Below are 15,920 nucleotides of genomic sequence, written 5' to 3' on the forward strand. Positions count from 1 at the left end.
GGGCGGGCCGGGGCGGCGGGGGAGGGCCGGCGGGGCGGGGAGGGAGCCGGGGACGTCGCTCCCGAGCGGTGAGGGGCCGACAGCGGGGCGGGCACCTCCGCCGCGGGGGAGGCGTCTGCGGCGCGGCCCGCGGGGGGATTAAAGGGCGCGGGTACCTGCGGGGGCCGGCGGCAAGGAGGTCGCCCCGACGAGGAGCGCGGAGGCGGGAGTCGCCGCCGTCCGCGATGTGGCCCCTGGTAGCTCTGTGTTGCTGGGGGGGACTGTCCCTACCGCTGTCCCTGGCGCTGTCGGCGCCGCAGGGCCGGGGGGCGGCCCTCACTTCGCCTGCCCTCGCCTCGCCCGCCCCAGCGCCGCCGCTGCCCGACACGACGGAAAGCAAAGTGGAGAAGCTGGGCCGCGCCTTCAAGCGCCAGGTGCGGCGGCTGCGTGCGCGCAGCGGGCGGCTGGAGCTGGTCTTCCTGGTGGACGAGTCGTCGAGCGTGGGGCCGGCCAACTTCCTCAGCGAGCTGCGCTTCGTCAAGAAGCTGCTCTCCGACTTCCCCGTGGTGCCCGCGGCCACGCGCGTCGCCATCGTCACCTTCTCCTCGCGCAGCAACGTGGTGCCGCGCGTGGATTACATCTCGCGGCGGCGGCCGCAGCAGCACAAGTGCGCGCTGCTGGGCCGCGAGATCCCCGCCATCGCCTACCGCGGCGGCGGCACCTACACCAAGGGCGCCTTCCAGCAGGCGGCGGTGAGCGCGGGGCGGCGTGCGACGGGAGGCTGCGTGCGGGCGGCGTGGGTGCGAGCCGTCGTGTGGCGAGGGGCCGGGCTGTGCTGGAGGAAGGGGGGGAGTTGGTCCTCCGTGCGGGGGTGATGTGGTGTGAAAGGGGTATCGCGAGGTCCTTCGTGTGGTGTGCGGTCCTTTCTGTGGAGGAGGCGGTGTGTGGACCTGTGTTTGGCGTTTGTGTGATGTATGAGCCTCCGCTGTGCTGGGGTGTGTGTGCAGGTAGTAGTGGGGTGATTGCAGACTCACTGAGTCGTTGGAGTTGGAAGGGACCCCGGAGGCCATCTAGTCCAACTCGCCTTGATTAAACAGCAGCATCTACAGTTCTGTTAGGTGCTCTGAGACCGGTCCAGCATGACTGTCTCCAAGCACAGGGCAGCCACTCGATCTGTGGACAACCTGTTCCAGTGCTTCACCATCCTTATTTTCGTTATATCCGATCTGAAGCTGCTCACTCTTCGTTTGAAGCCACTTCCCCTTGCCCTACCGCATTAGACCCTGCCCTCCCGTCTTTCGTACATCCCTCCTTTAGATGCTGAAAGGATCTTCTGTGTGGCGAGGGTCTGGTTTGTGTCTCTCTGATGGTAGTATGGTGATGTTTCTCTCCTGTTGTATGGTCCACAGTGTGGAGGTGGTGCGGTGTGAACCTCCATTTAGTGGTGGTGTGATCCTCTGTGCTGATGCTGTGTGTGATCCTTCATGAGGTGGGGTGGTTTGTGATGGCTGTGGGCTCCTCTGTGTGGAGGTGGCGTTCGACCTTTCCTGTGGCATGGTATTAAGGGGCATGAGGTCATGTGGTGGTGTGGGATGTGGTATAGTCTGGTCAGGGCAACTTCTTGCCATTATTCCATACCACCTGTTCTTTTGGCTCCCCTGTTCTCTGCTGCACTGGAAATGCCTGAAATGCGCTTAGAAGGAGCATGGAGCCAGTGACCTGGTTTCAGAATAGCTGTCAGCAGTCAGGGGTATCTACTTGCTGTTGCCAGTTGTCTGTTTCAATTGCTGATGACTGGCATAGGTGCTCTCAGGCTGGTGTGTGATAGAAGTGTATCCAGGAATGCTTCCAGATGCTGGAATGGGATCCTTTGTGGTGGTGTTAGGCAGTCCTATGGCACAGCAGTGGTGGGACAGGGCCTGGCATGTGCTGGGACTTTAGAGTGCTGAAGAGGTTTCCCAGTAGTTGGTTGTGGACAGGAGGTCTGCCCTGGAAGCTTTTTTCTTCTGGCTGTTCCTTGGCCTCTGTGTGTTTGATTTCTGGCAGTGAGCTGTAGGTAAGCAATGATGGTATTTATCTTCAGACATCTTACAGAGTCTCATTTGGAGTGAATGAGTGAGCTGCAAGATGCCCATCAGTTTGGGCTTAAGAAGTTGGTAAAGATACTCTCTTCAGGTTTGGTGGGTGGCAAGAATACCACTTTCCAGTGTGCTTGGAGTTCATATGGAAAACTCCTTTAGGAAGGCACGTCCCTGTGATTGGTCTTCATTGTAGAATCAAGATTTGATGCAGATCCATCTCAGGGATGCTGTGTGAAAAAGTTAATGATACAAGCTAAAAATACCCTTATGAACAAAACTTAAGTTGAAGAAACAATGTTTTCTTGGATACAGTCTTGTCTAATCATTCATTTCAAATGGAGTAAACAAAAATTCAATTCAGAAACATACAATTCAGTTTTATGACTACAGCTACGTGGGCATAACAACACTGCTGTAATTTTATGTTCTGGTTTCTGAAGAACATGGGAAGAATAATATTCAGATGATAGCGCAGAGCGTTAGAGTAACAAGGTTAAATTTTGCTTGGTTTGCTGACTTCTACTTGAAGATACTGTCCTATGGTTTTGTTTAGTGTATCTTCCTCATCTGAGACAAATTACAGCCTCAGGGAACACTCTCCTTTCTAGGAGTCCCCAGAAAAATGACTGTTCTATGTTTAAAATACCACTACTGGAATAAATTTCCAGAAGTATTTTAAGTATAACAAAATTGATGTTCCCTAAGGACTCTTGTACTGTCGTCTTTTGTTTTTAACTGTGTTTTGTTAGAATAGTAATTATGTTTTTTTTCTTTCACTTTCCTAAAATGTCTCAATTTTATTCATATTCTTTAATGTGGGGTTTCTTGTGCTTCAAACCAGAACTTTCTTTTTTTTTCAAAAACTAGCAGTGTTTGCTAGCCATGACAAAGTCCCCAAAATAGTATCAGTTAAGTACTTTTGTAACAGAAAATGGAGGAAAGCACATTGTTGTAATCACAGAATCACTAAGGTTGGAAAAGACTGCTAAGATCACTCAGTCCAACCATCAACCCGTCACTGCCATGCTCACCAGCCCACAGTCCCGCAATGCTATATCCACATAGCTCCCTAATGTATTCCTAGCGCTCAAGTCTTCATGCAGGTGGGTAGATCCTAAAGTGATTAACTCAAGTTTATGACGGTTTTATGAAAGAGTGAGGCAAAGAGAGGGAGATAAGAGAATTCTGCGAGATTATCAGGGCAGTCAAGTGGCTGACCTGGTAGCAGGATGTAGTAAATGAATGTGAGTTCTTATCGGCTCTGCAGTTTTGCATCCTCTCCAAAAGTGCTTTATAGAGGGGTTTCTTGCAGATTTTCTACACTTTGTCAGAAGTGTCTATGCTTACATACCACACTTTGACAATTCTGCCCAGAAAGTAAAGTGTGAATCCTACAAGGTACATGGAAGGACATCAGGCAGGGGACAGTATTGTGATGAGGAAGGCTGAACTACTGTCAGTGTCTGGTTTTGTACCTTTGTTTGTGATTTCATTTAATGTGTGAGCTAGCAAGTGTAAAATACATTTGCTGGTGTAAGAGAGCCTAGTGTTTGTGTTACTTTTCTCAGTAATCAAGGTGTCAGTATTTCTGCTGTGATAATCTTTGTTCTAGAGCTCCAGGAACTGGACATAGTTGCAGCTATGGTTAAGAAAAAAAAAATCGATTTGGCTTTATCTTTGGCTTATCTAGGAGATGGACTTATTATAATTACAATTTTGCTTGTAAAATTTTGTTCTCTACATCTGTAAGAAATATAGTTAGACCTTACTATGAATTTGTAAAGTTGGTTGACCTCCTGGCTAAGTTTTCTCATCTTTGACTACTGCTCTTCTGGTTTCTGGTTTTAGCTTTACTTGTTAGCATGTGAGGCAGGAGTACAGAGGAAACTAGGTAACAAAACTAGGCCTTCGGAGAATACCAGTCAAAACTCATGCATCCTGCGCCTGAAATTAGATGATGATGTGACATCTACTTTGACACAGCACAAGCTCTAGATTGTGAGAATGCAGTTAAGTAACAACTTTGTGGGAGATGCTTGTTTCTATGTCTTGGCTTCCCAAGATGTTAGCACTGACTGAAACTGATGATACAGTCCTCACCTTATGGCTGAAAGCTGTAGCTTAAGCAAAAGTGTAAGCTTCTTTGACAGTATCTTCCATGCAAATGTGCAGTATGGATGTGTCACTTTAATTTAACTACTCTGTGTATCAGACACACAGAGGCCAAGGAACTAACTACTCTGTGTATAACTACTCTGTGGGGAAGAAGTTACAGCATGAAGTCATTCAAAACTCAGTGTTAAGATCTACAGAACTTCCTTCAGAGAGCATCAATGCTGTGGCTTCCATTGTTACAATTATTTTTTTTAGATTGCATATCCTAGGAAGAACAGATGTAGAGCTCTATAGAATATTCTTGGAATAACAAAATACAGCAGTTATTTAGAGATATTAATGTAGAATTATGAACACATGCAGCAGTCTTTCCACTGATGCATACATAAACAGAAATAGTAAGGAAGGGCAGGAAACTAAACATTCATTCAAAACTCTTTGGTCCAGTTTTTCACATAGTTGATGGGATAGTACAACCTGTGTGTACTGGATGTTTATGCACGTTGTGTACTGCATATTGGAAGTCTGTAGAGCTTTTGCAACAGTGAAGAATAGCTGAAGCAGAACTGAAGAAAGTAGGCTTGAGGAAGTGCTGCTGCTGCCATTCAGGGGATACTTCTAGAGTGAAAGTAACTTGGTGGAATGAAGTGCTGAGTTTCCCAGGTGTACATACCTGGCATTCTATTCTTTTCCAAAATCTCAGCACACTCCAGGATTAGATTAAATAGTGTTTCAGCTGGAGCTTTTGATCTTGAGAGGTAAACACTACCAGCAGCATCCATAGCACCTTTTGGGAGCAGTGTGTATTTCTTGCCAGATTAATTATGAAATAGAAATGAGGGGCTGCCATAGTGGAGTAAAGTCAGTGATGCATGCTCAGTGCTTGAGAGTCTAACCATAGTCACAGTTGCATATGTGCTAGCAGAATAAAGAGCGCCTCAATGTTATACGTCATATGTCCTGAAGCTTTGCTGATTATTACAGATTCAAAAAAGATGAAAATAGAAATTTTAACTACTCTGTGTAGCAGCCTGTTGACAAAATAACTGCTGCTTCTAAGAAGGCAGGCTATATTCTGTCTTCCAGTGTAACTGAAATGGAATTATTTTTTTTTTTCTGTACAGAACTTGGAATTTGTAGTGCTCTTGAGCTTAAGTCAGAATTAAGAAAGCCATAGCCCAACCTAAACATACAAGTTAATTGTTCTAAGCAACTTGGCAAAGCAGTCACTCATGAAGGCTTTGGAAGTTGCTCTATATTCTTGTGGTAATTGTTAATTAAAAAACTAGCTTTTGCTTCTGAAGTTCAGTCTTGCACCACTGAAGTCAGTAGTGTGTGTAAGTGGAAGGTCTGTCACAACACCTACAGACTCATCTGACACACTTTCTATTTCTGACTGTATCTTGTCTTTACAAATAAAATCCAGCTCTTGTATCTAACCTGATCTTGAGGAAGCATGATAAATGGCTAACCAGTATGTCAGATACAGTCTTCTGTTATTGTCCAAATAAAAAACATGAAAAAAATAGCCCTCAAAAGAATGTAAGCACATATCAATTTAGGGTAAACACTTTTAATGCTTATTTAATGCTTGTTTAAATACATCACAGTGGCTTTGTTTGCTCTGTATGTCAGAGGCACAAGGCATAACATTATTATCCTCTGGAGCAGTTTGCTTGTGATTCAAATGCATTTTAAAATTCAGTATCATTTTGAAATTAAGAAGATATTGACACAAAAGAAATTGAAAACAATTTTTAAGCAATAATTTTTAAGCAATAATTTTTAAGCAATAATTTTTAATGTAAGTTGGATGCATTTTTTATTTAAAATAAAAATAGTTGTGTCATTGCACTGAGAAGACTTGCATTTACGGTCATGTATGTTGCTTATTTACCAAAAATGAATTTAGGGATGTAAATTCCTGTGACCTCTGCAAGATCAGCAGCTAGTAATGAGAGAGCAGGAGATCTAGTCTACTATGGCATTGTTCTCCACATATCAGATGATAGCATCAGTCAGATGGAGCTGATGGACTGTTTGGCAGGAGTGGGTCTCCATGGGTTCTGATGACAGCCTTGGAGTCTGTGTTAAAGGTTACTAAGAAAAACTGTGTTAAAGATGAAGAAAACAGAAGTCAACCTGGTTTACCTCTCTGGTCAGCAGAGCTGGTTGTTAATAATCCCTGAGCAAATTGGGGGTGCAGTTCCTGTCAGCCATCGTTAGTGTCAGATCTAACTCCGCTTTTAATCAGCGTGGTGGCTGTGAAAAGCAGTAGTTGTGCATGCTGCAGTTTCACATAGGTTTTGCTGGCAAGACTAATGGAGCGAGGCCAGAGGCAACGTATAGACATCCACACATGGTTCACTGCTATTGAACCTAGCTGAAATAGGGCTACCTTAAAAATTTATGAAGTAACTCATTTTTCTCTGGCTAATTGGCCAGGACTGGCAGAAAGTTTTATGTGTAATACATACAGGACTAAGTGGAGTAACTATTTTCTCTGATGGAAAACTTGTTTCTGAAATTGGTCTGCTTGTGCTCCTAGAATTGTTGGGCATTTTGTTCTAAGTGGAAGTGTGTGATTTGGAAGTTTGATGTTTAGCAGGTTAGCAATTAATTAGCTTCCTTTAAAGTTAAGAGTAATTTTAGTTTTTAAAATTGATACTGTTTTGACCTGGCAGAGCAGCAGGGAAGACTAAATTGATTGATGTAGAGTGTAGAAGGGACATATCCTGCCTTCAGGCATACTGCAGCACCTCAGTCTGGAGTCTTCTGTCCATGTAGAGATGGATTGTTCCCATGCACAGCACCTCAGTATGGCAATTCTAGGTCAGGATCTCTGCAGCATCTCTCTCTCCATTGAGTGTATGGTGCAGCAGATGTGTAAATAGACTTTGTAGCTCCAGATTCTGAACTGAAACTGAAAGACCTTGCTCTTAGGTTCCGTCCCATATTTCTTTTTGTTCTTCTTCCTCCAGTGTCCCTAGAAGCAAGAGGTTTGGTAGTTCTGGTGAAAAGCTAAAACTACTATTGAAGTGTTCATCAGTTTTTTGTGGCCTTTTTAAAGGATTGGTTTTCAAGGTGTGAGAATGTCTGCTCTTTAATAGTTAGAACTGTGTTCCTTCCCAAACCATGATTTTTATATACTGGATTTACTCCAATAATATGTTAATATGAGTACTAGGCGTAAGTAACAGCAATGCAGAGTATTACATATAAAGTAATCGTTATCAAATGGAGTGACTTACAGTATTGCATGCCATCTTTGTGACTTAGTAAAATCTGGTTCAGAAGTTTCCAAATCACCATCCATCCTTACATTTCTGTACACCTTTTGCCTAGAAATTTGCTTATTCAGCTTTTTATGAGAATGACACACCAGTCCACAAAAGAACTAGAAGGTGCAGTTCCTTTCTTTTACTTTGAGATGCTTGTTGTGGCATATGATTTATTGCTTGTTGCACTGCTGTGAGTTTGGCCGGCAATACTCAAATATGTTTGTGGTTATGGACAGCAGAAATAAGAACTTTGAAGCTGTGTGAGATGTAGTCTAAGCCCCAAATCTTGAAGTTCCATGGAAAGTACATCAATTTTTACAAGTTTCCTGAGTAGTGTACTTAGACTTTCAAGTCTAAAAAGATTATTATAAGTGTATTGTTTCATAGCAAGCTTAATGACTTCCACCTGTAAAGACTCGGTGATGCTGTATGGAGTAGAGTTGAATGATGCAGTGATGGGCTGACACTTTCTGACTTTCTCATCTGCTTTGTGCAGGAGACAGCGTGCACTGCCTTTCAGAAGTAGAGAAGCTTTTACGCTGTTTAAGAAAGATCTTAAGAAAGTGTATTTTACTAATGGGAGTGATTTTGCTGAGGTGATTGGGAGTAATCATGTGAAGTCTAGTTTTTGTCCTTGTGAGAGACCCCTTCACCCATTCCAGCAGTATTAGCATATCCTACTCTTGATAATGTTCTTCAGCTGTTATATACCAAACGTAAAAACACAGGGAAAAAAAAGAGGCTTTCTGTAGAAAATGGACAACACCATTGGTGTTTATTTCAGCACAAAGAAGGCTGTTTGTCTTCTCTTGCTGGATCCAGCAGGGGACTGGGCTCTACCAGTGGGGAAGACTGCATTACGGAATAGTTGTTCCGTGTCTTGCAATTGTGGGCCTACCTCAGATACTTTTCCTATGCTGCAGATGCTGGTCTAACTGTAACTCTTGCAGTTTCCTTTGATCAGATTTCAACAGTTTTCAAGGCTTTTATCTCTTGAGAGCTGAAATGGACATTCCTGACTGGAAGTATCTACACAGCACAGTGTTTGGCATCTTTTCTGACCTGTGTTCTGTCAGCCAGCTGAGTAGGTGAGGAGAAGAGGAGGTTTGGAATTATGAAGAGAGAAACGCCAGTATCTGCTGCATTGCTTACTTGCTGAGATAAGCCTATTTTAAAAGGCACCACTATTGTTTACAGCCCAGTGTCACAAAGCCCTCAGCCATTTCCCAGCGTAACACACGGAGGCAGAGGAAGGGTGGGAAACATTGCAGTAGGAATAAAGTCTTATTGATGCATCAGCAGAAGTAACAAAGCAATGAAATAAACTTCTCACCACTATAGTATGTGGGTTATTTTTTGTTAAATGTTTCAAGAATAGAGTTAATTCTTCCTGAGAAAATAATTTTCTGTCCTCTCTCAGAGCCTTTGCCAGTACCTCTGATCCTCGTTCTTTAAGGTTAGCATCTCTGCAGGGAAATAACGTTTTGTCATTTTTCCCCCAGAGGCACAAAGCCAAACATCACTAAGTAATTCATTGGTGTCCAACCTTTCGGCTTTGCCTGGGCAGCTTTGAGTGAAGAGGTCACAGAAGTGTTTGAGTGAAGAGGTCTTGGGCCACATATACATAGGTCACTCTGAAAGTAATGCCTCCTATTTATTTCCATGGAAACTACAGGACATACGAAGAGCACAGTAACACTTTTTGATAGAGCAGGTTCTTAGCTACAAAGCACTGTTTTTTATCGTAGACATCACCATCAACTCTGCATTTTTATCAGGAATGAACAGGGGCCTGCATGCCATGCTTGTACCAGTCTGCACCAGCGGAGGTAATTGCTGTTACTGTTGCCACTGCTGAAATGCACCCCACTGTGCCTCACTGTGCTCACATTCACTGTTTGGTCTCCACAAATGTTTAGCACTGATGAATGGAGGAATTCAGTGACACTCTTTTGCTTCATCCACACTTCCATGTCAGTGTTATGTCAGAGTACTCCTCTGCTGCCATTTGTCTCATGGCAACAAAATATAACAGGATGTTGTTGGGAAGGTTCAGCCCCTACTGCCATATCACCAACATCCACCACTAATATCACAGGCCAACTCATAGAATAGTAAGCATTACTTCCAGAGTCTTAAAATGTATAATACAAGTAATGTAGCTAAGTAACAAAACATTTTTAATATTTTTTGTTAAAAAATGAGAGCAACAAAACCATAAAACTTCTGGGATATGTGACCTTTTTGTTTGTGACACTAATGTATCAGTCTGCTTCAGTGGAAGTATCTACAATTCTTAGAGAGCTCTCAAGGTGTTCATTTGAGATTTTTGATGAAATTTTATTTTTTTCTGTGCTTCACCTTTGAAAGCAGTTGTTCACCAATGAACATACTGCCAAAAGCAATGACACGAATAAGATGTGACAGTGAAGAGAGGGATATTTCTCTCTGATAAGAGGGAGATCATGAAAGTTCAGTAGAGAGACATGATCAAGGTTTTGAGTTGAAAATCTGACTGTAAGTCTATATGTTTGAAAATGTGCAGATCATGTATTCATGCGGACTGAAATTGGAGTCAAAGACATGCAGAAAAAATGACAAGTTTTCGGTAACATTGAAACCTGTCCTCAAATTGATTTATTTATAAAGGCATAGCTGCCTGTTTTTTTCCTGCTCACAGGACTGTATTCAGCCAATATATCAAAATGTATAAACTGATTTCCCATCACGTGAGTTGGCACAGCACTGTGCCCTGGTTTTAGACCGGGTGGGTTTGATAGCACACTGATGTTTGCTGCTGAGTGATGTGTGCGAGCACAGGGCTGGGCTGCGCCACTCAGCACGAACAGCTGCAATCATGATGCTGTGGGGTAGGGGGTGGCCGCACTGTGAACTGTGCCGGGCTGCAGGTTGGATGTGCCTGGAGTAATTTGTTCCTCAAACTGGGAACAAGTCATAGTTTTGAAGAGGTCAGAATAAAGTGATTGTTTTATTTATAATACCTTCTTCAACTTTATGAGGGGCCTTTCCAGCAAAATAAAAATATTAGAATATCATATTTGGTGATACTTCCTCATATGTTCTTCCACGTAAATATTCAGTCTGTAATACATTGCGCACAATCTGTGACACATTTTTGCTTCTGTCCTCTAGTTCCACCTGTTACTGGAATTTAAGTATTTTGCATGCAACACAGAATGTTTATGGCTTGGAATTTTCTGACCATTGTAGCTCTGGAAGTTAGAGCAGTGTTGCTCTTCAGCTAACAGCAACAGCAAACTTTAACTAATGAAAAATGTGCCCTTAGCAAAATCAGAAAGATGTTCTGCTAACAGAGGGTTCAAGTAGGTCAAAATTGCTATTTGACCTTGTTGTTGTCCTTCTTCCTTTTTCTCAGTGTTTTTCTTGGTAAAAGGGTTTGAAGTAAGACCCAAACAGCAAGTCTGGAGTGTTAAAATTCTCAAAAAAGCTTCTTCATGTGACCTGGACCCTATTCAAGTTTTTGAGCTAATCTCTATGAAGTTAACACAATTAAAAACAAAAATACTGTGTTAAAAATTATGTTATTCCAACTGGTTCGTAGTCTCTCTGGTAACTTCAGCCAGAAAGATGAAGAACCTCCTTGAATCTGACAGGCAACCTGTAAAAATCTTTAGCATTTAAGCAGTGTAATTTGTTAAACAGGCGACCAGTAAGCAGGGTGTCCAGTTGTATGCCCTGTATCTGTACCAAATACTCCCACACACCTCAATGGGCTGAGACAGCTCTTACAAGTGATAGCCATATGTTCATGTTGCTTGATTGCAGCAGTCCTGGAAGAGAGTAAGATATTCAGAAGATAATTTATCAGTGACAGCTGACAGTAGATGAGACAGGTCATGAAGGGTGCTTGTCATGTTGGTAATAATTACTTGGTTGGTTCAGCTTATTTAGAATAATGAATGCTTAAAACAAGCACAGAAAAAAATATATACTTGGCAGATGCACCAGTCAATAGTGGTGTGGATGCTTGGTCTGAAAATACATAGAGATTAATTATGTATTCAGTAAAGTATTTAAGAGCGTTTTTTATTACTAGCAAAAGACCAGAGCATACTGTGGAAATCATATAACATCTTGGTTATATTAGTAATAGCAGTTGCTCAGAGAGAAAGATAATTAGGATTTTATATGTTTCAAATGAAACTGAGGTCTGTTAGCAAGACAGTGATTTAAATATAACATACAGCATAGCACTGTGTAAGTCCTGCAGCAGCTGTTCACATTCCTAAGTAATTTGTTGATAAAATTTATATGGCACCAAGAGCTGAGGAAATAGCTGTGTATATAATGTCTTCTAATGTCCAATTCAGAAGACTTCAGTGTGATGTGTTAGTTGTCTCCTGGTAAGTAGGTGCATTCTGTTTTTTTCTAGTTTGGAACTCAAAATTGCAAACCACCTAAATTTTCAAAGTCAGCAGACCCAACAGTCCCAGCACTTGTGTGGAGCTGAATCTAGGTCAAAAAGATATGTGGTAGCTCCTGTGGCTGTGAAAACAATGGTGGTTTGTGAGTGGTTTGGGTTTTTTTGATGTCAGGAGGAATAAATAGCCTTTAGGCAATCTGAATGTGATTGTCTTGAAGTGAATAGCTTCGCTGACTGAGACAGGAGGAATTTCTCCATTTTTAAAACTGTACAAAATGCATGAATTGTCACTTTTTAACTGTGCAGCATATTTGAAGTGTTGAAAATGCAATACAAATGTTACAAGCAGAATCCATTCCATAAAAGGAGTAAATGAGGCTAGAAATAAACACTAAGAACTGGAATTCAGATATTCCTCTCGTATCACTAAACCGCAGAATCGCCGAATTGTTGTGGTTGGACAGACCTCTGGAGACCATCTGGTCCAGCTCCCCTACTCAGAAAGGGAACAAAGTCAGATTACTCAGGTCGTTGTCCATTTGGGTTTTGAATACATCCAAGGATGGACACTATAGCCTCTCTGGAAAATCTCTTCCAGTTATTGACCACCCATAAGGACTATTTTCCTATTTAAGTGGAATTTCCTGTGTTCCAGTTTGTGCTTGTAGCTTCTCATTTGCACCTCATGTTGCTACTGAGGGAATTCTGGCTCTGCATTTTCACAAAGATACGTGAAAGAATACAACTTACTTTCTTAGTTGAGATTCTTGCACTGTGTTATTTGCATATAAAATGTTTGGAAATTCTTTCTAAAATACATAAAAATTACATTTAATTTGGAAAAATTAAAAGAATGAAGGGAAGATGGTTACATACAGAGAACGTAATGTTGCATAAAGAACAGGTGAAATTTGAAGTTATGATGAAAAAGGATAGGAAAGACAGAAGGCTACGTTCATAGATTGTGCACATGATTTTGTTGCAGAAATGAATACTGAGAAAATAATTTACAGAGATAGTACGTTGCTTCTGAAGTACTGTTACTGAAGTACTTGTTACTGAAGTAAAAGTCAGAGTAATGCAAGACTAGGCCATCTCAACATCACTGCATTTTAAGTATCTATTATTTTTGTTGGTTATTTTCTTCCTTTTAGTTGCAGTACTGTTTAAATTCACAGATTCACTCTTTAGGCATGTTTTTTCCCTGAATTTTGAATGCAGTTCCTGTTAGGTGAATATTCAGAGAAAATTCCACAAATAATTGCTTACATATAAGTAACAGCTCATTCTTGGAGTTTATGTAGCAGTGCAGAAGAAAGTGATGAAAGGCACAATTGGAAAGCAAAATCTCATGGAGCATTTTTAGTTATTGTCTTGAAAAGGGGAAAGAAAACCTAAAGAGAGCATAAAATCTCAGTGGAACCGTGGAAGTAGCAGTGTACAATGACCAAAAGACATGGTGGAGGAAGAAGACATTTGTAGCTTCAGAGAGGAAGCACAGAAGATATACCAGCTCTTCTGTGTACGGGGATAATCTATACACGATGATAGAGGAAACAGTATTCATGGTCTCCCTGCGAATTTACCAACCCTCTTGGGATTTTCCAGGCTTTGCTGATAAGATGCCTCAAATCCATCAACAGAGTCGATCTCAGTACTTATTTTTTTTCCCCCTTTCAGAATATTCGTTTAGACAGTTTTATTGCCAAGCTTTGACTTTTTACCTGCAAGAATGAGAGCAGAGGAATCTTAAAACTCAGAGTGAGCTTCACAGAAGGATTTTTGCATTGCCATTTCCCTTTGTGAATTTGAAGAAATTAAGACATATTGTATTTGAAATTGTAAATTATCAAACCTGTGTAGTGCTTTGTATAGTGAAACATAATTTATTCATTTTAATAGAAATGTATTGGAGACTGTTATTTTGAAGTTAGCGATATTATTAACTGGATGTTATTTATTTTGTAGTGAATAAGTGATCCTCTGGGAAAAAAAGCGTCATCTAGTTCTGTTGGGAACTCTCCCCATGGCTTGTAGCTTCTCTGTAATTCCTAGGGTGATAGCACATTCATTGTAAGTGGTTTACTGGTACAGCAGGGATAAATGGCTCAGTAGTGGAGGGCTTTCTTTTTCACTTCTGAGGTACAGTGATGGATCTTCCTGGCCTACAATGTGTAACATTCACTTTGTAGGCCTTAGGTTATTCCCTACATGGTGTACAAAGAGCAGTGTAGTTAATGCTTGGATAATGTGATTTTGAAAGCTGGGTTCCAACTTAAGGCGAGCTTCTTTTAAGGCAAGCTTCTCCTGGCAAGGATACTGGGACTGACTGATGCTAGCAGTTAGCAATGGCTCAGTTTGTGGAGTGAGACAGATTGACCCATTTCGGTTTGTTTCCCTGTAGACTGATATATGAATTGCAAATTCTTTACAGTCAAAATCCTCTTTAAAAGACAGATACTGAATAAGGACAGGGATTAGGCACAGGATCAAATGTTTATGGATTAGATGCAGAACATGTAATGGAGGCAGTAACAAAGAACCTTGACACTCTCATTGCTGTGGCACTTCAATGGCTGACAAGTCTTTGGTTGGTGAGCATGGGATGCTGCTCATCCCATGATTGCGTATTACAAACTTTATACCAATACTAGAAGCACAGAAGTTGGAGTTTCAGATTTTTTTATGACTGTACTGCTGAGAGTTTAATTTTGCATTGGAATAGTGAATTTCTAGAGCAGAATTTTGTACGATAACATACTATTGCACAAGACTTCATTTTTTTAATTTTAAGGGCTGTTACTGGCACAGAGGAAATGTCAAGTCTGCCAGCTATTTGTACACACTAAACAGAGACTGAATGCAATACAGATGGTTGTAATGCTAATGTGAAAAGAATGTTTTATCTGAGATCTGCAAGAATTGCTGAAACTGACTGATCAGTCCTGTGAGGAAAGTGTAGATGGGCAAGCAGGTAGTAAAACTGTCAAAGAGGCTGATAGAAAAGTGGCACAATGAATTACTTTGTAGTTATCAAGACCACTGTTTTCGTTCGTTTGCACTTATCCCTTATTGATTTATAGTCATGGTCCGATGGGCCATGCTCTCAATTAAACTCGTCATTCAGCACTTTATTTTCATGTATGGCTGATGCTTAGGTTTGTTTGATGTTAAAATCAGAAGCATATGTGGATCTTCGTACAGGAGAAGTAGGTTTTTGGGATCCTTTTAACTTCCCAGTACTGTTCAGTGCGTTCTTAAGTTTTATTTGTTGAAGAACTTTAAAATTTATTAAAGGACTTTGTCATGAAAGAAAAAAAAAAAACAAAAAACCAGTCTTATGTAGATACCATCCATGAAGTTGATGAGGACTAGCTCAATACATGACATCATTTTTGTGTGTGCTTGCAAGTTGAGGGCTGAAGTGAACAGATGTTTTAAAACAGACAAAATTTCTAGGGGAAAAAAAAGGCTTTTATGAGGACTTTCTGGAGAGGAAAGATGTTTTGGAGTAGAGGAAGGTGAGTTGAGGCTGTAGAAAGCAAAAAATCACAGAATCACAGAATGCCTAGAGTTGAAAGGGACGCAGAAGGACCAAGGGGTCCAACCCCCGGCTCCACACAGCACCGCCCTCTGGAGCGCAGCCTTTCCCTGACCATCCCCTGGCACTGCTCCTATGAGGGCTGCCGCTGCCTTGAGGCCTCCCCTGATCTCCCCTGCGCTGGGCTGAGTAAACCAGGGGGCCACAGCCGCTCCTTGCACCTCTTGTTCTCCAGACACTATTCCAGCTGTGTAGCACTTCTTGCCACACAAATTCAGAGAGAAGGAGCGGAGTGATGCAGCTGTGTGGTGACTGCATGATGCTACGACTTTTAAGAAGGTTTGTGACAGCAAGCTGTTATTTGAGTTGTTAGCTACTGTGGGTGGTGACGTGTTCTTTTTGCCACTGTACTTTCACAGAAAATGGCAAAGCACTGACTGGGCCTCCAGACACATACAAATGATATAAAAATAGAGGGATGTATCTTGGGGGGGGGGGGGGGGGGGGGGGGGGGGGGG

At 42.0% G+C, this 15,920-nt stretch overlaps 1 protein-coding gene across 1 annotated transcript in view; it reads left to right on the forward strand.

The window, feature by feature from the left end:
- The first annotated feature begins 224 nt into the window (after positions 1–224).
- SVEP1 (sushi, von Willebrand factor type A, EGF and pentraxin domain containing 1) overlaps positions 225–15,920 on the forward strand; it is a 125,453-nt gene continuing 109,757 nt past the window's right edge. Inside the window, exon 1 of the mRNA XM_042829491.1 lies at positions 225–731. Within this exon, the coding sequence (XP_042685425.1) occupies positions 225–731 (507 nt within the window). The remainder of the gene's footprint in view (positions 732–15,920) is intronic.

This window comes from Centrocercus urophasianus, unplaced genomic scaffold, assembly GCF_019232065.1.
Source record: "Centrocercus urophasianus isolate 14NV4802_14NV808 unplaced genomic scaffold, USGS_Curo_1.0 seq_31, whole genome shotgun sequence".
In the NCBI taxonomy this organism is placed as follows: Eukaryota; Metazoa; Chordata; class Aves; order Galliformes; family Phasianidae; genus Centrocercus; species Centrocercus urophasianus.